The sequence below is a fragment of the Plecotus auritus genome (assembly GCF_963455305.1).
Source record: "Plecotus auritus genome assembly, chromosome: 9".
NCBI classification, from domain to species: domain Eukaryota; kingdom Metazoa; phylum Chordata; class Mammalia; order Chiroptera; family Vespertilionidae; genus Plecotus; species Plecotus auritus.
In genome coordinates this window covers 117,202,393-117,228,693 of record NC_137783.1, presented here as the reverse complement: position 1 = coordinate 117,228,693, position 26,301 = coordinate 117,202,393, and the positions used below count along the sequence as shown (strand labels likewise).

Sequence of the window (26,301 nt, the reverse complement as noted above, 5' to 3'; positions counted from 1 at the left end):
CAACGCCACCTGCTGCTTCCAGTCATCCCTGTCCCACTGTGCTTGCTGCAGGTTCGTGCCCAAATAGTCCCAATTGGAAGAGGCTCATGCTGCTGCAGCAGCACTTGCCAGCCATGAGCCCTTTGTCTGGTGCCCTCCCAAGGGGAGTGGCCTGCGGGATCAGGCTGAAACTGGTTCTCCAATATCCCGATTGCGAGAGGGTGCAGGCCAGGCTGAGGGATCCCACCAGTGCACAATTGAGCCGGGGAGAGACCGCAGGACGGCTCCAGGGCATGTCCGGCCCATCTTGCTCAGCCCCGATTGGCTGGACCCCAGCAGCAAGCTAACCTACCAGCCAGAGCATCTGCCCCCTGGTGGTCAGTGCACATCATAGCGAGCGGTTGAGCATCCTTAGCATATTATTAGAATACTAGAAGGCCCAGTGCACAAAATTTGTGTACTGGGTCGAGGGGGGGTCCCTCAGCCCAGCCTGCACCCTCTCCAATCTGGGACCCCTTGGGGGACATCCTTCTCACAATCCGGGACTGATGGCTCCCAACTGCTTGCCTGCCTGATTGCCCCTAACCGCTTCACCCTGCCAGACTGATTACCCCCTAACCACTCCCCTGCCGGCCTGATTGCCCCCAACTGCCCTCCCCTGCCGGCAATCTTGTGGGAGGGTCAATTTATATATTATTTCTTTATTATATAGGATTATACTTTGGTTGTTCTGCTGTTACCTAAGATAGGGCTGTGGTTTTATCAATTCTGTTTTTTGTTGTTTTTGAGAGGAGAAACATTGATATGAGAGCAAAATATCAATTGGCCTTCTGCATGTGCCTCAAACAGCAATCAAACCTGAAACCCAGGCATGTGCCCTGGACCCAGAAATCCAACCAGCAACCTTTCCATGCACAGGACAACCCCCAGCTGAGCCACAGTGGCCATGGTGGATCAACCCTGCTCTATACTCTAGTCTCTTCTGGAGGTGAACATAGTAGTCACCATTTGATAACCTGCAGAGAAACAAATAAACTTCCTTTATTTAATACTGATAATAAGTTTTTAAAAGATGGATAGCTTAAGTTTACAAAAAAGTCAAGACTATACGCTGTTTACCTCTTAAAAAAACAAATACTGAAACCCATACAAAATCAGATTCCTAGAAATTAAAAATAAGTTATAGGTCAGTGAAATTGTGGGAAAGACTGTTAAATAAAACATAGATATATCAAGATTCATAATCTATTAAGAAACTATAATTCAATGCATAAGAAAAATAATTGAGGTATATATTAGATGCATTAGAAACTACCATTTGAACACTATTCAATATTAAATGTAGTTTAGTTTTAAGGTCTTTAATTTCAGTTAAAATCCCTAAGTGGAAATTAGTTTGGATTGTCTGATAAAAGAAACAATAAAACTTGTTCTCAAAGACATACCAATACATTTTCTTGAAACATAAGGTCAGCAAATGAGAATTTTCATACTATGCACTGGAATAACTAAAACTTTTATTAGATATGATTTTCCAATAACAATGTGAAAACTGGAATTATCAGTTCAAAGAGCAGTGAAGTCTGGAATTTTAAAAAGTAGACTAAATATTAGGGGATAAAAGATAAAGGAAGACAAAAATGTTTAATACTATTCAATATCTCCCTTCTGTACACAATGTTTCATATATACAACTACTCCATTTTATTGATTTTATCTAATAGTGAAATCCCCTTAAGTTGCCTAGGGTATACAGATGGTGTCCAATTTTGGGGAAAAGAAACACACTTGATTAACAGTTTTCACTCACACACTTTAGACAGACAATTCTTTTTTTTTTTTTTTTGCAAGATTTTCATAGTAAATTCATAAATATAGGAAATACTTTCACTCCTTTCAGTGTTAAAATAGAAAACCAAACAGTGCCAACATTAATGGCTTAATTATTGGCATACAAGAAAAACACAACACCAATGAGTTTTCTTCATTATGCATTTTAAATATCAATAAATTTTCTAATCTGTTATAGATAACAGCATTTAGTAGTTTGAATTCATTGAGATGTTGCTTTCAATTTGAAATATTGTTGTATACATGTATATAAAAAATAACCCAATGTATGACCCATCTGACAGATGTTTAAGATCAATAAAGGCTTATTTTTTAACATGCAGTTAGGAGAGGGAAGCAAGCCAACCTCTCTACATTGTCTTGTTGCTGGCTTACTTTTGCAGTGGTATCAATAGTGGTTTTGGAGGGAACCATGTGCCATCAGCCTATCTATTTGAGATCAGATACCACAAAAGGGGTTAGGGGGGAGGGTATGTATTGAATGTCAAATTTTAAAAGTGTGCATTTTGCACTCTTTCTAGGTACAGGATAAAAACAGGCCAATGAGGAAAAAGTTCTTATGAGGAAAACACTGCAATCAAATCAAGACATAATAGCCGAATTAAGTCCTTTTAATAGATTGCATATATCGATGGTTAGCCATAACTCTTGATAACTCTTTAAGAGTAGAACTTTATATCCAATTTACATGCTTCAAGTATCACCTTTCTTATTACAGTAAGGTCTTGTATCCAAATGTCCACTTGTACACTGAGAGCTTTAAGAAAAGCAGGACACAGAGGGAATTGCCATTTTTTTAGCAGCAATGAAATATCATTATCCCCTTTTAACATACCGAATTCAAGTCACTATCAGAGGTGAGTGCACCACAAAGTCACCAGGTACAAAATTGCTAGTTCATTTTTAAATTAATAACTTGAAATTACCCCTGCCCCCCACCCCATTATATCCCTTCTTTTTATAAACAGCAAACATTTTGCTATTTTATACATAGGCTAGCAGGCTTGTTTCAATATGAAAGTGCTAATTCATTTACAGATTTTTAAAAATCAGTTATGTAGTGCTACAATAAATGTCCAATAATCTACATAGGAACAATCTTTGATGAGTGAAAAGATGAAAATGGAATAAGGTTGTCAATTACCTTATTTATATATGGAGAATAGATACCCAACGATGAGGAAGAGACAGAAATCGGACAAATACTCATAGGCGTAGAAATTACATCTACCTTTTGAGCTTATACTGTAAATGAGACAGTTTAAATAGTCCTGTAGCCCATGCCTATTTTTTCCTCAGAAAAAGAAAAGCTGCCTTCATGACATCCCCTCTTGTTTCATATTTCCACAGTGTCACTTGAATTTTCAGTCAGAATCTTACTTTCTTCAAAAAATAAAGGAAATACCTCCCTCCAAGGTGCCTCCCTCCCCCCACAAAATCCCTCTGGTTTCCTTTTCATTGCCAAGTTCCATGATCAGGTCTGACCTCTTGTTTTTTTTTGTGTATTTTTTTGGTGGGTTTTTTTTTGTTTGTTTTTTTTTTGTCCATCTATTGATCAATTAGTTTAGAGTGGATAACATGAACCAGTTCTGAAACCGCTACTAGGAGGAACACAAGCTCATCACTACAATCACACAGCAGGAAAGAAAGTGGTAACTCAGTTCATCCCTGGTGCCGGGCCTCCAAAATTGAAAGAACTTGGCACAACTGGAGCACTGAATTTGTATCCTCCATGCTTCTCAATCATTTTGGATTCTAGAAAACAAATAAGTGGTAATTTAATAGAACATGTGGTCATCTTACTACTTTGGAGAACAAAGTTCCAAATTTAGAGTAACCTCTAAAATGTCCTTAAAATTAAAAAAAAAAAAAATACGTATATATATAGTTTAGAGAGGAAAGGAGAGGGAGTGAGATAGAAACATCAATGATGAGAGAGAATCATTGATCGACTGCTTCCTGCAAGCCCCACACTACGGATGGAGTCCACAACCCAGGCATATGCCCTGGTGGGGAATCGGAATTGTGACCTCCCAGTTCATAGGTCAACACTCAACCACTGAGCCTTGCTGGCCAGGCAAAAGTGTCCTTTTTTTGAAATGCATACTACTGGCTAGCATGTTTAAAGATAAAGAGATAAGGTAATGTCTGAGATTTTCTTTACTGTAATTCTAAAGAGTTGTTTCTATAACTTTTAATTTTTTTACACTTTTAGTAAGATTTTCAACTACAAGCCATCACCATGTGCTTGAGCAACCATAAAGCTTCTACACACTGAAAGTAGTCTTCAACTACACTTAAAATCAATAAAGTAGCCAAACACAGAATTCACTTCATTTAATTTCATTCCTTCAGGTTAGAGTGGATTCCTATCACCAACAACTGGAGCAATTACATAGCTAAAAATAATTTAATATAAAATTTTAAACCTATAGCAAGTCATGAACTGCATTCAAGACAGGTTATGGTCAAATTAACATACCATGGGCGGCCCTTCTTTGATCAGCCAGAGTTGCTATATCCTGTAACTGTTTTCTTTGTTCTTCATTAAGACCATGAGTCAGAGCCTGATACCACACAGGATTACGATTTTGTATAGCTATCAAAAAGAAACAAAACGGGGAAAAGGAAATAGTAAGAGTGACCTGGTAGCTCCTTTCTAGTTTGTCCCCTGAACTTCACCTCCAGTACTAAAATTCTGATCTATTTTATATTCCCTCAACAGTAATTTTAAATTACTTGTGAAACAAATGATATAGGGAGAAAAAATTCTGGTTTAGCATTTATGCCTTCTTATACAATAAGTAACAAATTAGCAAAAGTTTAGAGATAAAATTAACACAACCCACTTAAAAACAAAAACAAGAAACATTAAGTAGATGCATATAAAGGCTGAATGGTACAAAATAAATACATCATTTCTTTCTTGCCTATTCAAAAACTTCTCTTAAACACATCTAGTGTCTTTCCATAGAATGCTCTAGCAGGGGTCCTCAAACTTTTTAAACAGGGGGCCAGTTCACTGTCCCTCAGACCATTGGAGGGCCGGACTATAGTTTTAAAAAAAAACTGAACAAATTCCTATGCGCACTGCAGGCCCGGGACGTGTTGGCTGTTAAGCAGGACAGGCAGCGGCACCCGGCAGGCCGGATAAATGTCCTTGGCGGGCGGCATGTGGCCCACAGGCCGTAGTTTGAGGACCCCTGCTACAGGATTTAAGTAAAAATCGATGTTCACACATTTTTAATATTATTGTCTAAATAATGGTCAAACTCAATCTGTGACAAAGGGAGAATGAATTTTCCCAGCATGTCACAAGACCAGGTATAAAAACCTCACAATGCTTGAAGAAAACAAGCATTAGATAAGTTGATATATAATGGTAGCAAGTCTGACCATGTATTTCCCTATTTCAATTAAATAGGTATACAAGAGGCATGTGTGTGGTGAGACATAAAACGAGAGAAAATGTTCTCTATAAAGATTTTTTAAAAGGAATATTTTTTATGGAGTAATTTCAAGAATGAAAATTGACTCTCTCATGTACTAGTTGTGCCAGGAATTTTGTGGGGAAAATCTCTCATTCCATCACACAAATTTATATTTCTACTTTAGAGCATTTACGGTGCATAGGCCCTCTAGTATAATTCCTTAATACTTTAGGGATTAACATGTGTTTAATTCTATAAAGTATAAAACCATGGATAAAAGCAAGCAAGTAGTTCTTGGTACCTCAATCAATTTTTGCTGCCTGTTTCTGCAACCTTGTATCAAAATTACTTTGTCATGGGCTTAGAAAACTAATGCCTTGGTTATGAGAAAACTTATTCTACATCAAAGTTCATAATGCATAGGAATGATAAATAGCGCAATAGTTAACTCTGGGAGAAAAGGGTATTTCAAATATGCCAATTTTAACTTCTAAGCTGAATGATGAGACAGATATTTTGTTGAAATCCAAGTACATGATGATAAATAAGGAAAAAAAAAAAAGGGCACCAAATAATCTGTAGCCATCCATACTGTGACACAGGGAAAAAGGAAAAGGGATCCCAATGCCATCTAAAATAATAAAAGTATAATATGCTAATTAGACCAGACATCCCTTCCTTATGGATGAAGCTGCGGTGGGCGGGGCCACGGCAGAGGCCAGCAGCCACTGTGGTGGCGGGGGGGTGGGGGTGGGGGCCGAGCCCCTTGCACGAATTTTGTGCATCAGGCCTCTAGTTATTTATAAACTGTCCAATTCTCAGACAGCTAAGTGTGGATTTGGCTGGGAAGATACACAAACACAAGAGTGAATACTTCTGGGGTAAGCTGGGAGGCTAGAAATCAGAAGTGGGAAAGAGGAAGTATCATCATATAAACTTTTTGAACTGTACTATTTTCCTTTAATATTTATGTTTCAAAATTATAATCTAAATAAAAATAATAAAAGAAAATGCTTTCAAACTATGGCAACAGTAGAAATAACTTTGGTTACTTTGCCTAACAATCCTAAGTCATATTCTATTGGGTTTGATATACAGTAGGTCCTCAGGTTATGTCAGAGATCAGTTCCTACAGCACGACTAACATGATTTTCGCCCTAAGCCAGAACCCACCTATGCCATTCACATGGAGCACGTACACAGCAGTAATGAAGTGAAACAGTAAAAAAAAAATTTAAAAGGAAGATAACAATTCCTGACCTTTACTTGTGGTAAATAAATAATAAAAAACATAAAGCACATATGTACATATGTTAAAATGATGGAACTTTTTTTTTTTTAAATAAATCGGAGATGGTGACAAAACCATGAACGTCGAATCTGACGTAACCCGAGGACTGCCTGTAGTCAAATCCCTTTAAGGGACAGATCTAAGAACAGATGGGTTCATGGAAATTAATATTAGAAGTATATAAATTACGTAAGACATGACTTACTTTGAAATATAGCTTTAAATATTTGATACTCATCAACAGGGTTATCTTCATCATCAATGATTGTGGAATAACCTTCCAGAGCAGTCTCCTCAGCATCATTTTCTTCCCATTCGTCATCATCTCCATCTTCACCTGCTTGCTTAGCCAGAATCTCTAAGTATTCTTGACCATCTTCATCAATATCATCTTCATCACTCCCCAGTTCCTCTGCAAAGCCATAAAATAGGCCCTTTTGTTAATATTGCAATATTTTGTTACTCAGCGAACTGACAGTGATAACAGTAAACTGCAAATCCTAACTGAATAAATTCAGGGAAGAGTTCCAGGAACTGGTGTTTAGGTATGTGTTCAGCAATAAATAGGAAAAAAACTCTCACAGGAATGCAAGAAACCTATCCACAACTCTTAATAATATTAGAGATTTGAAAAATGACTGCATAATGAGATTCAGCACTTGGTATACCCTGAGCCATATGACAATATACCAAACCAAACACAAACCGTCATGTAGTTTATATTACATCCACAGAAAACATTTTGTAAGACTTTTTAATGGCTAAGTTACTAAATAATAAAAGACAAAAATGGCAATTGTTACCTTATTTTGGAACCATTATAATAATTTCTCTTAACAAACATTCTATTAATTTACTGAGAACCATAAATGCCTAGAAGTCCTTTATGTGCTGAAGATACAGCTGAGTTCCTGCCTTCTTAGATCTTACCTTAGTGGGAAGGTAAGACTGTTTTTCTATGAATAATGGAAATGAAAAAATCTGGCCATAATTTCACATTTCTTTAGAAGAAGGGCTAATAAAACAAGTTAAAGTCTAGTGATATTTCTAACTAGGTAAGTTTGGCTTCCTCCGTCCCAAATCCCTTACCCGTTTCATCATCATCATCAGCTTCATCATCGTCATCACTGTCATTTTCATGTTCTGCATGGCAAGCATATGCTCTTTTTAATCCATTAAATAAAAGGATAAAAGCTGGCAAAATCTGTCCAGAAACCTGATTTAAAACTTGTGGTATCTGTTCCATATCAATAAGAGCACACAGGCCCAGAACACACATCTTTCTGTCATGTAGCCTAAAAAATAAAATAAGGATATTTTCTTTTTTTTTCTTATTAAGCAGTTCCTTACAAAGTTAAATAAATAAATAAATATCCAATATATACCACTCACCCCAAGAAACAATCAACATCATTAAGCCACTGTGTAATAAAATGATTTGTAACTGGTTCAACGTTATTAGGGAAGCGAAGATTTTCTAAGGTATTAAGAAGGAGGTGTGGATTATAATACAAAGCTGCAATGGCAACTTGCAGGCACATTGTTCGAAGTTCACTTGTCTTCACTTCTCTTGTCAGTCTCTCTAATGCTGCTTCCACGAATAAGGGAATGCACTATTAAGAAAGGAAAATATTCCAAAATTACAAATTAACAGCAATTTAATTATCCTACCCATATTAACTTACTTGTTCCTCCATTTCATCCCCTTCCCCCATTAAATGATACAATAGTTTTTTTGTTGAGGCATTTCACTGGGAAATCTAATTTTAGAGAGAGGTAAGTCATCATCGAGATAGAGCCTCACCAGCAAAAGCTATCATGGATTCACAATATTCCAAGTGGCTAACCTTACCATGGCAATAATTTCTGCAATATATACATGTATCAACTCATCACATTGTATATCTTCAACTTACACAATGTTATATTTCAATTATATCTCAATAAAGCTGGGGAAAATTCTTATTGAAACTGACAGTGGAAATTTAATGACTAAATCTATTTTATTGAAAAGTAATAACAGCAAGCAATACTATCACAACATACTGTAAGAAAATCTAGTCAAAACTTACCTTGCACGATAACAAGTAGCCATAAAACTTGCCAGTCATATTGAACACATATATATATTACACATGATCATTATATATTTGTTAAATTTTAAACCAATTTATCTAGGTGTCATAATAAACAACAATGTACAGAATATGTAACAAATGGCCAAAAAGAAAAAGTGGAGGGAAAGGTTTCCTCTCTGAAGTCTCACATCCAAATCATTAATAGTTAGCCTTACTGACCTGGTCAATGCCACGCCCTTTGCACTGTAGAATGATGACCTCTAATAATTTTGCTGCATGACACTCTGCATCTTCTCCTGCAACCCCTGTAAGAACCTGATCAATACAATATAAATTTAAGTGAGGGGTCATGAAACTTTCCAATCTGAAAATTTCTGTCCTGTCTTCAGTCTCTGTAGTATTTAAAATACTCTAAATATGAATGATTGCAATATTCAGACTGTAATCTAAAGCACCTGGGAGGATGTGCAGTTTTTTTTGTCATATTCTAGCAATCTGGATCCTGGTCTACATAATCGAAGCTCCTCCCCATAGTGCCATTCCAAACAGTAGCACATTGACAACCACTACTTTTCAGAGAAACATGCCAAAGGACCCTACCTTTCTCAGGGATATCTGGCTCTTATATAAAGAACTACAAAAAAACTAAGCTGATATTGTTAAGAAAATCTTCTCTACACAAGACTCAAAAATAAAAAATACTGTGTGGGACAGGAAGAAGCAAGAGGCAGACAAGAAATGTCCCCAGACAAGAAATAAAAAAGATGGAGGTGTGCTCGTTAGTACTAAAGGGCTGAAAATGTTAATGACAGTGTTCTTCAATATGATGGTGTAGATATCTATTCCCAGAATATTAACATGATAATAGTACTGGCAATAAATATTAAATAACAAGTAGATGATTATTTTGTGACTAAATTATCAGAAAGGAAATGAGGACAAACACATCTAAAAACTTCATGGAACAAAATAATTTTTTAAATGCCTGATGTTAAACAGCCTGCTGCCTATTAACAAGCACTTTTAGAAAATTAAATGCTATCAATTATAGTGACTTTGATATTGAAGAACCCCAATTCAAGTATTTTATTCCCTCTAACTGAAGAAAAGCATTTTTTAAAAAAACATTCACCATAAATTTATCTTATACTTTTTCCAAGAAATGACATACTACTTTTGACTTTAAAACAAAACCTCACATTACAATCTTGCCATTTACTAAATAATTAGTGTATAGCCTCCATAAACCCACTGACTCCAGAAATTTTCTTTTTCTTTTTTTTTTTTAAATATATTTTATTGCTTTTTTACAGAGAGGAAGGGAGAGGGATAGAGAGTTAGAAACATCGATGAGAAAGAAACATCGATCAGCTGCCTCCTGCACACCTCCTACTGGGGATGTGCCCGCAACCAAGGTACATGCCCTTGACCGGAATCGAACCTGGGACCTTTCAGTCCGCAGGTCGACGCTCTATCCACTGAGCCAAACCGGTTAGGGCTAGAAATTTTCTTTATAAAGTAACTGTAATGATTCCTGATCCTTTCAAAAATATCTCAAGTTTTAGATACTTTCCTTCTTTGGATTCAAAGCCTAGAAAAGGACTAGGCTAAAGTTAAGCCCCAAGCACTCTGAAAAATCAAAAACATTTATAACTCTTAAATAAATGTCAGTGGACAGACAGAAGGCAAATAATTGTCAAAGCCATTAAGTACTATGGCATCAAAGGAATCAAGGTCTTATTTAGTTTAAACTTTTAAAGGCCTTATTCTGTTAGACCCATATAATCTGTTTGCCATAATGTGGTATCATGTAGCTTAACAATTTTATACTTTTTATAGCACCAGCTTCATAAAATACGTTCTTCTATTAATTAAAAATGACCTACCTTTTTGCACATACTGTATATCATTTCAAGATACTTGGTATCAGATAGAAGTGTGTCTGTATCAACTGTCACATAATTATGAAGCAGAGGCATCATATCTGTATTAAAAAGCACCAGTTAATTACCTTTACTAATATAAATACTTTGGTTTGGAAAAATCTCCTTAGAAAAAGAAAGCAAATCTGAGGTTGTTTTTTTCTGTAACATTTGCTTTTAATTAAGGTATATTTATAATTAGATGTAGGTATGAACCATTATTGAAATGAATTCCTTTATAGTTAGTAGTTAAAACACAAAGATTATATAAAGAATATGGACAGGGAGCCAAAGGGTGAGAATATGTGTTAAAAGGGGGAAAAAAAAACCACACACATAAAACACACCACCAAAACACTAAATAACTAAATCAAAATATACAACAGAAGTCAATGCTATGGATCCTTGGGCATTAACTGTTATTGAAAATTTATCCAAACAAATTGTGCTCTTAGAATATTCAAAAGTGCATGTTCAATTGATAAACATTGAAATGGAAAAAAATCTTAAGTATTTCTATGCTGATTTAACTTACCTGTAAAGTAATCAAAGCCATCTTGTTGAAAAACCTCAAATACCAGAGGTAGAAGCTGCCACATCTGTGGAGACACTTGTTGACATGTCAAACTATGTGCTAAAGAGAAGATCTCCTCATAGAATTCTAAAAGAGAACATGGAGACATTAGTATAATGCTTGCTGATGTGAAAGAGCAGTAAATTCTTACCACAACTAGAGGTATATACCTAAGACATGCTGTTGTAAAACAGTTCCAATGACCTGTAAGCAGATTCCCTCAAGCTGCTGAGTTATCTAAAAGAAAGGGAAAAAAAATTACATGGAGGAATCACAGCACACTGAACGAATTACTGAGCAATGTATAATGTAATTCAGTGTATTAAAATATAAAATCAGTATTGTTAAAAAGTCATTTTAGGTCTCTGCGCTGAAATGATTCACTCATAATATTACAATGTTGTGAACCCTAACAATGAGACAATAACACGTAGTTTACCCAAAAATTAAAGGAGCCACAAACATTCTGTAGACAGACTTTAAATCCTTTTGTGTGTAAGTATTAATTCAACCCAGATATAACTGAAAAGTCACTGTCAGTGACTTACAAAACAATTATTTGAAAGAAAACATTATTCTAACCACTTCCAATAATTCTTAAATGACCTCCATTTATATAATTATAGTAGATACAGAGAACCAGGCCCCCAATCATATAAGACAGAAAATACAAGTTCTTTTTAATTGTTAGTGTGGTCTTCAATTGGATCCCAAATACCTGAAATACATCAGAATGTTTATAAAGGTGCAAGGGGAAATAATATAAAAATTTACTATTCATATATAAAAACAGAACAACCATCTCAAATACATATTATGCTTAATACATTTTCTTCCAATATAGTAAATAATTGACTTGCTAACCATAAATTAGCTTAACTATATGGCTTCTGCCTATCTATTTTCAAAAATAAAAAATAATTTACTAAAGTCTGATGTTGCAAAAGGCAATTTGTAGATAATCTGAAAGCATAATTTGTGGATATAAATATCTACATTGGAATTAAAACAGCAAGTTCAGGACAGTGATTACTTCTAAGGGAAGGAAATAGAGAAATGGGATTAGGAAGTGGTAACCCAAGAACTTTAATTACATAAATCTGAAATTGCTTTTCTTACTGGAAATAAAATCTAAAGCAGTGGTTCTCAACCTTTCTAATGCTGCGACCCTTTAATACAGTTCCTCATGTTGTGGTGACCCCCAACCATAAAATTATTTTCGTTGCTACTTCATAACTGTAATTTTTCTACTGTTATGAATCGTAATGTAAATATCTGTGTTTTCCGATGGTCTTAGATTCTACTTTGCTACTGTTATGAATCATAATGTAAATATCTGTGTTTTCTGATGGTCTTAGACTCTACAGCGTAGAGATGGTGTAGAGTCTAAGACAGCCGTGGGCAAACTACGGCCCGCGGGCCGGATCCGGCCCGTTCGGCTGTTCTTTCCGGCCCACGGAGCCGAAAGAGCAGAGGGTTCTCTTGCTCTCCCCTCCGCTCCTTTACTTTGAATTTATATTAGTTCACACAAACACTCCATCCATGCTTTCTTTCCGGCCCTCCGGTCCAATTTAAGAACCCATTGTGGCCCTCGAGTCAAAAAGTTTGCCCACCCCTGGAAGACCATAGGAAAACACAGATATTTACATTACGATTCATAACAGTAGCAAAATTACAGTTATGAAGTAGCAACGAAAATAATTTTATGGCTGGGGGTTACCACAACATGAGGAACTGTATTAGAGGGTTGCGGCATTAGAAATGTTGCGAACCACTGGTCTAAAGGATATACTGAAAAATGTTAAAATCTAATACATTTAGGTGGTGGTTAAAGGATATTGGGTATAGTTTTTCTCTTATATTTCTCTTTTCTGTATAATCTAGAAGCCAATGCACAAAGATTTGTGCAGAATGGGCCTTCCTTTCCCGGGCTGCTGGCCCTGCATTTCCGCTCCAGCCCCAGAGCTGCCTCTTTCTGTTCCGGCCCCACCTTCCCATGCTGCCTAGAGGCCCTGAGCAGCTGGGGTGGTGTGAAACACCTGTGTCCTGCCCTGCCCCCGCCACTCAGTACCTGTGTATGCAAATAAACCCACCATCATTGTTGGGTTAATTTGCATACTCACTCTTGATTGGCTGGTGGGCATCACAAAGGTATGGCCAATTTGCATCTTTCTCTTTTATTAGTGATTTTGAATAATTCCATTTTAAAAATTCATTTACAGTTCACACCTTTCTAAAAGATAACAATAAAAGAAAACTAGAAAGATGATGATTATGGTTGCACAACAATGTGAATGTACATAACACTACTGAACTATACATGTAAAAATAGCTAAGATGGTAATTTTATGTTATGTGTATTCTACCATAGTTAAAAAAATTTTTTTATTGATAAGAAAAACCAAGTAGAATATATTTTCCTAGGAATCACACTTTTGGATCTGGGAAAGGTAACCTAAGAGGGAGTCAAAAATCCTCAGCCTTGGGGCAAAGATATCCTATCTACACTAATAAAAGAGAAACATGCAAATTACTGTCACTCCACTACGCCCAACAGCCAATCAGAGCGAGTATGCAAATTAACTTGAAAAGATGGCAGCAGGCCCGCCTCCCAGCCACTCCAGGCCTGTGGGAGTTGGAGAAGTCCAGCACCAGCACCTGAGGCTGGCTGCAGCCAGGGAGACCAAGAAGCCGCCTGCCCCGTGATCCCAGGCTGCAGCCAGCAGCAGAAACCTCACATCTGCCTGCCCCATGTCCTGGGGGAGACAGAGCAACCGGGCCCCAGGGCCTAAGGCTGGCTGCATCCCGGAAGACGAAGAAGCTGCCTGACCTGTGATACCGGGCCACTAGTATAATAAAAGCCTAATATGCTCAGTGTCTGGTCATCTGGTTGTCTGTTCAACCGATCAAAGCATAGTATGCTAACGATATGCTAAAGGCTGCTCAACCACTCGCACTGACCACCAGGGGGCAGACACTCCGACTGATAGGTTAGCTTGCTGCTGGGGTCCGTCAGATTGGGACTGAGCAAGACGGGCTTGGACACACCCTGGAGCCCTCTCTGGCACTGATTGTCCCTCCCTGGCCCTGATCATGCACCTGTGGGATCCCTCAGCCTGGATTGCACCCTCTCACAATCTGGGACCCCTCAGGGGATGTCAGAGAGCTGGTCTCGGCCGATCTTGCTCAATGCAGGAGCTGCCCCCTGTTGGTCAGTGCGCTTCCACAGGGGGAGCACTGCTCAGCCAGAAGCCGGGCTCACGGCTGGTGAGCACAGCGGTGGGGGTGGGAGCCTCTCCCACCTCTGTGGCAGCGCTAAGGATATCCAACTGACGGATTGGGCCTATGCCATTCAGTTGGACATCCCCTGAGGGCTCCCAGACTGCGCGAGGACGCAGGCCAGGCTGAGGGACCCCTCCCTCCCAAATGCATGGATTTCGTGCACTGGGCCTCTAGTGGTAATATAAATATAGTGTTCCTTCTAGTAGTAAGGAACCTAAAACAAGGTACTACTCTTATCCTTACAATAGGGAACTATTTAAAAGATGGCAGAATCAAGGTGCATGAGAAAATGACCAAAATTATATGTAAGAGCCATCCAAAAAACATAGAATAGTTGATAAGGAATGGCTTGAAATAACCTAAAACCTTTACAACACTAGATCAATTCCTTACCTCTTTATGATCTTCAACTACACTAAGAAGTGTGTCAATCGTATTCAAGATCCCCATAGCCGTAACAGCTTTGTCATCACTTCCTTCTTCATCAGGCCCAGTCTGGATTACTTGATTAAATGTCATTGCCTAGATTAAAAAGAATATAACTTAGGTTTGCGGTTAAAACAGCATAAACATTTTTTGGTCTGAAACTTTTAATTTTAAAATGTTCTCACTGGGACAACACAAGCAATCAATGTTTCCAAACTGATCAGTAATAATTAAGAGCTTGGACACTATAATCAAATGGTACTTCTCTGTGAATTTCTGGGTGACCTTAAACAACTTATTTGAACTCTGTTTCCTGACATCTCATTTGGAAACTTCACAGAAAAACTGAAAATTAAATGAGGCAAGGGACAGAAATGGTTTAATATTATGAATATTTTTTCTTTATTGATTAAGGTATTATATGTGTCCTTATCTCCCCATTGCCCCCCCTATTATGAATATTTTAATTAATATTACTGGCTAATAGGTGATAATGCCCAAATACAGGTATCAGGTATATTAATCATCAAGGTTTTGTTATTGCAATATTCAACTATTTGAAACAAACTTCTGAGTCATAACTAATAATCAGACCAATATATTATAAATGCAATATACATACATAATGGTATTACATTTATTCAAATGTCCTCATCCATTGCAAAATCGACTGTTCCAACCCTGTTTGAAGTGGCTCAGTTGGTTAAGCATTGTCCCATGAATCTGAAGGGTTGCCAGTTTGATTCCCAGGCAGGCCACATACCCAGGTTTCAGGCTTGATCCCAGTAGGGGGTGTGAAGGAGGCAGCTGATCAATGTTTCCCTCTCATATCAATGTTTCTCTCTCTTTCCCTTCCTATCTAAAAATTAAAAAAAGAGAAAACTTTAAAAATGTATACTTTTCCAGGAAACTACTTCTAAATTTTTTTTTACTGAATTTGTTGGGGTAACATTGGTTAATAAAATTATGTTTCAGGTGTACAATTCTAAAATATACACCTGTATATTGTGTGTTCACCATCCAACATCAGTCAAGTCTCTTTCCATCACAATTTATCCATCTTTTACCCTCGCCTACCTTCCCCACCACCCTTTCCCTTATAATCACCATAACTGTTGTCCGTGTTTATGTGGTTTTGCTTAATCCCTTTACCCTTTTCACCCAGACCTCCAACTTCCTCCCCTGACAGGTATCAGTCTGCTTTCTCTATCTTTGAGTCTGTTTCTATTTTATTTTGTTCAGTAGATTCTACATAAGTCTTTCTCTGACTGATTTATTTCACTTAGCATAATATTCTCACAGTCCATCCATGCGGTTCCAAAAGGTACCATTTTCCTTTCTTTTTACAGCCGAGTAGTATTCCACTGTGTAAATATACCACAGCTTTTTATGCACTCATCTACTGATGGGCACTTGGGCTGCTTCCAAATCTTAACTATTGTAAATAAAGCTGCAATGAACACAGAGGTGCATACATTCTTTCAAATTAGTATTTCGAGTTTCTTTAGATAAATTCCCAGAAGTGGAATTGCTGGATCATAGGCAGTTCCATTTTTAATTTTTTCAGGTAACTCCATACTGCTTTCCACAGAGGCTATACCAATCTACATTCCCAACAACAGTGCACAAGGGTTCACTTTTCTCCACATCCCTGCTAACACAGACTTAGTGACTTGATGATAGCCATTCTGACAGGTGTGAGGCTGTATATCATGGTGGTTTTAATTTGCATTTCTCTGACGATTAGTGACCTTAAGCATCTATATCTATATATATATAAAAGCCTAAGCAACCGAACGACTGGTCGCTATGACTGGCATTGACCACCAGGTCGCAGACACTCAATGCAGGAGCTGCCTGCTGGTGGTCAGTGTGCCCCCAGAGCAGTAGCACTGCTCAGCTGACGGATGGGCACCAGACACCAGGTTCACAGCTGGCGAGCGCACCTGCAGTGTCACGAGCCTCTCCTGCTTCTGTGGCAGCACAACTGAGCAATGGCAGCAGCAGGCCCAGAGGGGCCAGGAAAAGCGGGAGAAACGTGGCACCCAGCCCAAGCTCCTCCCTGGCTGCTTTGTGCTCTACTACATCTTGGGGGATGTCGGACTGCCAGGGATCAGACCGAAACCAGCAGTCCGACATCCCACAAGGGGTCCTGGATTGTGAGAGGGCACAGGCCAAGCTGAGGGAACCCACCGGTGCACGAATCCGTGCACTGGGCCTCTAGTCTTTTCATATATATGTCCATCTGTATGTCCTTTTTCAAGAAGTGTCTATAGAGGTCCTTTGCCCATTCTTTTAATTGGATTCTTTTGTGTTGAGTTGTATAAATCCTTTATAAATTCTGTATATTAACCCCTTATCAGATCTATCATTGGCAAATACATTATCCTTTTCATTTTGTTGATGTTTTCCTTTGTTGTGCAAAAACCTTCTAGCCCAGCAAGTGTGGCTTGGTGATTGAGCATCACCTCATGAACCATGAGGTCGTGGTTCGATTTCCGGTCAGGGCACATACCCATGTTACAAGCTTAATCCCCAGTGGGGGGTGTGCAGGAGGCAGCCAATCAATGATTCTCTTTCATCATTGATGTTTCTCTCTCCCACTTCCTTTCTGAAATCAATAAAAACTTATTAAAAAACAACAACAAACCTTTTAGTTTATGTAGTTCCATTTTTAAACTTTCCGTATTTCCTTTGCCCAAACAAATATATCAGAAAAAATATTGCCCTGACCGGTTTGGCGCAGTGGATAGAGCATTGGCCTGCAGACTGAAGGGTCCCCGATTCAATTCCGGTCAAGGGCATGTACCTTGGTTGCAGGCACATCCCCAGTGGGGGGTGTGCAGGAGGCCGTTGATCGATGTTTCTCTCTCATCCATGTTCCTAACTCTCTATCCCTCTCCCTATCTCTCTGTTAAAAAAATACTTTTTTTAAAAAAGAAAAAATATTGCTAAGAGAAATATCAGAGACTTTACCACCTATGTTTTCTTCTAGGAGTTTTATGGTTTTGAGTTTTACATTTAAGTTTTTAATTCATTTTGAGTTTATACTTAGTGTGAGAAGGTAGTCTATTTTCATTTTTTTGTATGTATCTGTCCAATTTTCCAAACACCATTTATTGAATAGACTTATCTTTACCCCATTGTATGTTCTTGCCTCCTTTGTCATATACTAATTGACCATAAAGACATGGATTTATTTCTGGGCTCTCTAGTCTGTTCTATTGCTCTATATGTGTGATTTTATTCCAGTACTATCCTATTTTGATTACTATGGCCTTATAGGTATAGTTTGATACCAGGTAGCATGATTTCTTTGTTCTTTCTCAAGATTACTGTTGCTATTCAGGGTCTTTTATGGTTCCATATAAATTTTTGGGATATTTGTTCTAGTTCTGTGAAATATGCCATTGGAATTGCATTGAATCTATAGAATGCTTTCGGTAATACGGACATTTTAATGAAGTTAATTCTTCCTACCCATGAACACAGCATATGCTTCCATTTATTTGTTATTGTCTACAATTTCTTTCTTCGGTGTCTAATAATTTTCAAAGGACAGGTCCATTTACATCCTTGGTTAAATTTACTCCTAGGTTGTTTTGTTTTTTTATGCAATTGTAAATGGGATTGTTTTCTTAATTTCCCTTCCTGATAGTTCATTATCTATACTAATAAAAGCCTCGGTGGTGTCTCGCCCTCGTGTCATCACAAGATGGCCGCCCCCATGTTGTCACAAGGTGGCCACCACAAGATGGCCGGGAGGGGAGGGCAGTTGTGGGCGATCAGGACAACAGGGGAGGGCAGTTATGGGCAACTGGGCCTGCAGAGGAGCGGTTAGGGGGTGATCAGGCTGGCAGACCGAAGTGGTTAGGGGCAATCAGACAGGCGAATGGTTAGGAGTGAGCAGTCCCAGATTGTGAGAGGGATGTCTAACTGCCGGTTTAGGCCTGATCCTGCAGGGGTCCCTTTTACCCGATCTGGCAGTTGGATATCCCCTGAGGGGTGCAGGCTGGACTGAGGTACACCCCCCCCCCAACCAGTGCACAAATTTCATGCACCGGGCCTTTAGTTCATATATAAAAATGAAACCAATTTCTGGACATTTTGTATCCTGCTACTTTACTGAATTCATTTATCAATTCTCATTTTTTTGGCTGAATATTTAGGGTTCAACAGTAACATGTCATCTGCAAATAATGATAATTTTACTTCTTCTTCCTTCCCATTTTGGATGTCTTTTATTTCTTCTCCTTGTCTGATCAATGTGGCCAGGAATTCTAGTACTATGTTGAATAAGAGTGGTGAAAGCAGACATCCCTGTCTTGTTCCTGATCTTTAGGGAAATGGTTTTAAGTCTTGTCCATTGAGTCTGATGTTGGTTGTGGGTTTGTCATATATGGCCTTTATTATGTTGAGGTATCTTCCCTATATTTCCACATTGCTGAATTTATTTTATTTTAAGCATAAATGGGTGCTGGATTCACAAAACTGTTTGCCTTAAATTCACAACGAATACCATGAGTTACTAATAGATTCTTGAAACCTTAATACTTAGAAATATAAATTGCATAAAATAAACCTTTATCTAGGGAAAAGGGAGGGGTAATTGTTGGGCACATCACATGTTCATACTTTCTATTACCCGTAAATAATTTACTTGGTTCTCAGAAGATTGGGTCTATGTACAGTAAACAGACCATGTATAAAATAAGTGTTTAAACAAATTTCATTTTAACAACATTTAAAACTAGTATGTCTACTTCATCTTTAAGTTGGTCTAAAATATTCCAGTAAAACAGGCAATCATAATGCAGTGTGAGATAGCAGTTAAGAATGTGAATCATGCCTAGCTGGCATGGCTTATTGGTTTGAGCATTGACCTATGAACCAGAAGGTCATGGTTCGATTCCCAGTCAGGTCACATGCCTGGGTTTTGGGTTCGATCCCCAGTGTGGGGCATGGAGGAGGTACTTGACAGATGTTTCTATCTTCCTATCCCTTGCCAGTTCTCTCCCTCTAAAATCAATAAAAAACATAAAAACTAGTGTCAGCCTGTGGACTGCAGGGTCCTGGGTTCAATTTCGGTAAAGGGCACATGCCTGGGTTGTGGGATAGATCCCCAGTAGGGGGTGTGCAGGAAGCAGCCAATCAATGATTCTCTCTCATCATTGATACTTCTCTGTCTCTCTCCCTCTCCCTCTCCCCCTTCCTCTCTGAAATCAATAAAAAATTTTTTAAAAAAGGGATGTGCACTGTAAAGATATACAGCTCAAATGTGAATTCTAGCCCCACCCATTCTAACTATGGGCAAGCTACTTAACCTTTTTATACCTCACACAGGATTGTATAAGAATTAAACAAGTTAAATATATATATCCATATATTTATCAAGGGCTTACAGTGTTATCTGGCATACAGTAAGCTCTGTGAAAATGCTTTCCATAAGAGAAGTAATGCATGAATGATTGGTTCAAATAACATACCAAATGCTGTGTCATTTCTACGGCAATAGGAGTAACTTCTTCACTATACTCGCAGATCATTTTCTGAATTACATTGGTAAGATCATCGTTTTCTGTTTCTCTTATAATATGAAGAAGAGCTTGCATTACAGGTCTGATGAATGGTGTGATGTATTCTTTAGCTGTAAGAGTTGAAAAAAAAAATTAGGCTAAAACTCCTTAAACCTGATACAACATGCACCAAATGGTAAAAAAGACATACTTTCATATAAAAAGGAAGATTATGTGTCAAGTATCTAGGATTATGCCTTGTACAGTTATGGGGGGGGGGGGGAATGCTACACTATTTGAGATATAAACCCTTTACCTTTTTCTTGATTGCTGATTAACACCTGAAGTGCAATGGCAGCTTCCACTTTCACAGGCATTTCCCTATCATCAATTAGACATCTTCGTGTCAGCTCTAAGGCTGTTTGCAGGTTCTGGTCACTTTTGAACTTAACTTCACAAAAATAGTGAAGGACCCAGCAAGCCTTTAAAAAAAATGCAGTGAGTTATTATAGATATCTTAAATTTCCAAAAGCTATACAGTATCTCTATTCACAAAATTCTGTATGGGAATTTGGAGGCTGGCCAGTGGTAAATTATGTCCAATGAGACAACACTAGACCAGTACTATGATCCCAACTTAATCTTTGGCTGCATGATGTTTGTGTGGATAGCAAGTTCTGAATGCAAAACACAGACAGAAACTGCTATCAGACACAGATGAAAACTATGCACACATTACATCAGCCATTTACATAAGCTCTTCCCCAAAGCGGCCAGAGGTGACCTCTGAAAATGGTTCACTATTCACTTGAATCAGAAAACCCCACAATATCAGGCAAATCAAGAGGCTCAAATCTTCGTGTTCACTTTAAGAACATTCATGAAACCGCCCAGGCCATCAAAAGTATATATGTTCGAAAGCCACCAAGTATCTTAAAGATGTCACTTTAAAGAAGCAGTGTGTACCATTCCATCGTTACAATGGTGGAATTGGTAGGTGTACCCAGGCAAAACAGTGGAATTGGACACAGACTTGGTGGCCCAAAAAGAGGGCTGAATTTTTGCTGCACATGCTTAAAAATGCAGAGAGCAATGCTGAACTTTAAGGGTTTAGATGCAGATTCTCTGGTCATTGAGCACATCCAGGTGAACAAAGCTCTAAGATGCGGTGTAGAACTTACAGAGCTCATGGGTGGATTAACCCATAAATGAGCTCTCCCTGCCACAGAGTGATCCTCACTGAAAAAGAGCAGATTGTTCCCAAGCCAGAAGAGGAGGTTGCACAGAAGAAAAAAATATCCCAGAAGAAACTAAAGAAACAAAAACTCGTGGTCCAAGAGTAAATTCAGAATAAAATAAATATGAATAAAAGTACAAGCAGAAAGAAAAAAATTTACATAATATAAAGTCAAAAATAAAATATGGCTTTAAAAATGAACACTATAAATTTTTCATTTAAAAGTCAACACAAGCAGTCATTCATTATAAGCATTATAAGACATAACTAAATAAATTAATACAGCATTAAAACTTACCCTTGCTCTCATGTAGCCTAGTTCACTGCTGAAGAGAGGGAATACATGATTCTGCAACATGTATTCCATCTGATCTTTATATATTTTTTTCTGTAAATATAAACAAAAATTATTTTTGAAAGAGTTCCAAATATAATAATCTCAAATGTCTGATACACCCAGTGTTAAAAATGACTATTGATGCCAAAACATATTTACTCTGGTTCTTTGAACCCCAAGATCCACATCCAATTTTCTAATTTTCACACTACCATAAAAAACACACAGAATACTTTTTTTTTTTTTTTTAACCTTTTTGTATTATTTGTTAAGAAAGCAATCGCACCAAGTCTTAGCAGCAGTGGTGGTTGAGTAATGGTGTGTGGTTAATTTTATTCCTTACCTTATAAAACTTTTTTCTTATAAAACTATTATAATTTTTTTAAATCCCTGTAAAGATTCTAAATGAACAAAACATAGACTGAGAAACATCCTGCTTTCAAGGTAATAATCTGAATATCTAAAAAGATATTTGTATTTTCTAAGAGTAAGATGTTTTAAAGAAAAGTTCATGGAATTGCATATTAATATTAAAAACTGATAAATACTAATAAATCTAAGAATACTAATGAGACATGAGAACTAAATGCAATATGGGATCCTGGAATGATTGATGGACCAGAAAGGACATTAGTGAGAAATCTTATAAAATGTGAAATGGGTCTATAGATTAGTTTGCTTTCTTTAAAATATATTTTTATTGATTTTTTACAGAGAAGCAGGGAGAGGGATAGAGAGCTAGAAACATTGATGAGAGAGAAATATTGATCAGCTGCCTTCTGCACACCCCCCACTGGGTATGTGCCCACAACCAAGGTACATGCCCTTGACTGGAATCGAACCTGGGACCCTTCTGTCTGCAGGCTGACGCTCTATCCACTAAGCCAAACTGGCCAGGGCTATAGATTAGTTTATAATATCAATATTAATTTCCTGGTTTTGAGAATTATGGCATAGCTATCTAAGATGTTAACATTAGTACCCTAATCAGTATGGTTCGGTGGATAGAATGTTGGCATGCAGACTGAAGGGTCCCAGGTTTGATTCTGGTCAAGGGCATGTACCTTGGTTGCAGGCACATCCCCAGTAGGAGGTGTGCAGGAGGCAGCTGATCAATGTTTCCCTCTCATTGATATTTCTAACTCTCTATCCCTTCCTCTCTTTAAAAAAAAATCAATTAAAAAAAAAAGATGTTAACATTAGTGGAAGCTGGATGAAGAGTAATGAGAACTGTTTTTACAATTTTTCTGTAATCTAAAATTATCCTATATAATAAAAGCCCAATATGCAAATCAACCAAACAGCAGGATGACCGGTCGCTATGATACGCACTGACCACCAGGGGGCAGATGCCAACGTAGGAGCTGCCCCCAGCCCACAGGCACCAGCAAGGCAGGTGTCAGCGGGGGTCCCGACCACCCCGCCGGTCACCCCACAGATCGGCCCTGATCGCTGGCCAGGCTTAGAGATCCTACCCATGCACAAATCTCGTGCACCAGGCCTCTAGTTTAAAAATAGTTAAAACAAAAAATCTGATCCAAGAGAATTCAGCCTTTTACACAAATAATTACTTTATGAACTAATAAAAGGATGGCTGGACAGGTATAGTAAAGCTGAAAGATATACAAATATACCCACAAATTAACGGTAACCAATTCAATACAGCACCATATGGAACAAAGCTACTAGGAGTTGGGTGTATTGTGAACAAATACTTACAATTTGAATAGGTCTCATTTATTAACTTTAAAATGAAAACAAATTCAGATCACATTTATGAAAAAGTCAGACATAATGTGTACAATTAAGTTGAGGATTCTAAAGATAAATCTAATCCAGTCATTCATTCTTTCCTAAAAAATTTGTCACAGAAGCATGATATTCCTCGACTGCAAATGCATTCATGTATATAAATTTCCTTAAAGGTCAATTATTTGAGAAGAAAAAAGCCCACTATTTTATAATTATCTTGCAGCATTAAAAAAACAACTCACATTAAAAGAAGCACTTTTAGCTCCTGCAACAAAGAAAATATAAACTGGACATCATTTCAAAATCATATCAAAATGTATACCTTCAAAGGACACCATCAAGAAAGTGAAAAGGTAACCCACAGAATGGCAGAAAATATTTACAAATCACATATATGAAAAAGGTACAGAACTCTACAATTCAACAACATAATTAAAATTAGACAAAAGATTTACATAGACGTTTCTTTTCTTTTTATAAATTATTTTATTGATTTTTTTACAGAGAGGAAGGGGGAGGGATAGAGAGTTAGAAACATCGATGAGAGAGAAACATTGATCAGCTGCCTCCTGCACACTCCCTACTGGATACATGCCCGCAACCAAGGTACATGCCCTTGACTGGAATCGAACCCGGGACCCTTCAGTCCGTAGGCCGACGCTCTATCCACTGAGCCAAACTGGTTAGGGCTACATAGACATTTCTCCAAAGATATACAATGGCCAATAAGCATAAAAAGATTCTCAATTATGCCCTAACTGGTTTGGCTCAATGTATAGAACGTCGGCATGCAGACTGAAGGGTCCAAGGTTGTAGGCTTGATCCCCAGTGTGGGGTGTGCAGAAGGCCACCAATCAATGATTCTCTCTCATCATTGATATTTCCCTTTCTCTCTCCCTCTCCCTTCCTCTCTGAAATCAATAAAAATATATTTAAAGATTCTCATTTATCATTCACAAAATTAGTACAAGGGGCTCCAAGGGCTGAGGGAGCAGCTCTGGCTGCTGCCCCAGCCCTCGAAGAAGCAGCCCCAGCTTCATCCTGAAGGACGTCCAATCTAATTAGCATATTATGCCTTTATTATTATAGATTAATCATCAGGGTAATGTAAATTAAAAGCATAACGAGAAAACATCTGACACCAAGTAGGATGGCTATAGAAAAAAGGACAGATAATAAGTATTGGTGAGGACTTAGCAACTAGAACCTTCATACACTGCTGGTGAAAATACAAAATACAGCCAGACACTTTGGAAAAGTGGTAATTTCTCAAAATATCACCTGCAATTTGACTTCTAGGTGTGTATTACCCAAATGAAATAAAAAAATACGTCCACACACAAATGTACACACACACACACACACACACACACACACACACACACATGAGTACACAAATGTTTATAGCTCCATTGTTCATATAGTCAAAAGTGGAAACAATGCAAAGGTCCATCAAATGATAAGCAAATAAGTAAAATGGAATATATCAATACAACTCCTGGAATATTATTTGGCAATAAAAAGGAATGGAAGTACTGTGACCTGTCATAATATGATGAACTTTTGAACATATTTATGCTAAGTTTAAAAAACCACTCATAAAGGACCAAATGTTGTATCACTTCATTTACATGAATGTCCAGAGTAGGCAAAATTCATAGAGAAGACATAAAATAGGTTAGCCATATCTTAGGGTTGGGAGGTCTCAGAGAAAATGGAGAGTAACTGCTAATAAATAAGATTCCTTTTTGGAATTCTGTGAATATAAGAGAAACCACTGAACTGTAAACTTTAAATGGGCCAATTTTATGGTGTGTGAATTGTATCTCAATAAAACTGTTATCAAACTGTGTGCACACCCACAAAAAGAAATACCTTTAGAAGTATTTCAGCTAAAGAGCCAATCATATGCAGGGCTCCATCTTTTTTTCGAGGATCAGCATTTGGTTCTGTAAGAATCTGGTAGCAAAATCCCATAGTCTTTTGCAGTACCTAAATTAAAAAGAGGAAATCCTTAAAAAACATTAATGACAGAAATGACTTACATACGGCTAACATTAAAAGCAGGGTATCTGGCCCGGCCAGCAGGCTCAGTGGTTGAGCATCAACCTATGAACCAGAATGTCACAAAGTTCAATTCCCAGCCAGGGCACATGCCTGGGTTGCCAGCTGGATTCCAGTGTGCAGGGTGCAGGAGGCAGCCAATCAATGACTCTCATCATTGATGTTTCTCTCTCTCTCCTTCTTCCTCTCTAAAAACCAACTAAACATATTAAAAAAACAAACAAAACACATTAAAAGAAAAAAAGCAGTGTATCTGAACAAATTTTAAATATTGAAATTCATAAAAGCGAAAGTATTACACACATTAAATAACCTACCTCTTTCCTCTTACTACAGGCAGTAAACAAAAGTGTCTGGGCAGCAGTGGTAGGAGAAATGAAATCTTCAAACACATCTAGAGAATAAATTGAAATACAGAAAACAGTAATTTCAATTTCTTCAACAAACACTGCCACATAATTTATAAATAATGTTGGTTAAAAAAGGGGGGGGGGGGGCAACCTTAAAATTTTGCTATATTTTGACACAAGGTGAATTTGAAAATGAACCCAATCCTAGTAT

At 37.7% G+C, this 26,301-nt stretch overlaps 1 protein-coding gene and 1 pseudogene across 2 annotated transcripts in view; one reads left to right on the top strand and one right to left on the bottom strand.

The window, feature by feature from the left end:
• Window positions 1-1,474: 1,474 nt before the first annotated feature.
• Window positions 1,475-26,301, bottom strand: part of IPO7 (importin 7) — a 58,657-nt gene continuing 33,830 nt past the window's right edge. The window contains exons 11-25 of the mRNA XM_080641018.1: window positions 26,058-26,134; window positions 25,552-25,668; window positions 21,886-21,975; window positions 20,667-20,832; window positions 20,321-20,481; window positions 14,802-14,930; window positions 11,297-11,363; window positions 11,088-11,213; window positions 10,517-10,614; window positions 8,850-8,945; window positions 7,945-8,165; window positions 7,642-7,847; window positions 6,758-6,964; window positions 4,313-4,429; window positions 1,475-3,585 (exon numbers count right to left, since the gene is read on the bottom strand). Coding sequence (XP_080497144.1) covers window positions 3,488-3,585; window positions 4,313-4,429; window positions 6,758-6,964; window positions 7,642-7,847; window positions 7,945-8,165; window positions 8,850-8,945; window positions 10,517-10,614; window positions 11,088-11,213; window positions 11,297-11,363; window positions 14,802-14,930; window positions 20,321-20,481; window positions 20,667-20,832; window positions 21,886-21,975; window positions 25,552-25,668; window positions 26,058-26,134 — 1,976 coding nt within the window. The 3' untranslated portion in view covers window positions 1,475-3,487. The remainder of the gene's footprint in view (window positions 3,586-4,312; window positions 4,430-6,757; window positions 6,965-7,641; window positions 7,848-7,944; window positions 8,166-8,849; window positions 8,946-10,516; window positions 10,615-11,087; window positions 11,214-11,296; window positions 11,364-14,801; window positions 14,931-20,320; window positions 20,482-20,666; window positions 20,833-21,885; window positions 21,976-25,551; window positions 25,669-26,057; window positions 26,135-26,301) is intronic.
• On the top strand, window positions 21,143-21,693 carry LOC308233945 (large ribosomal subunit protein uL22-like; annotated as a pseudogene). Its single transcript has one exon. The product of its transcript is annotated as a large ribosomal subunit protein uL22-like (transcript).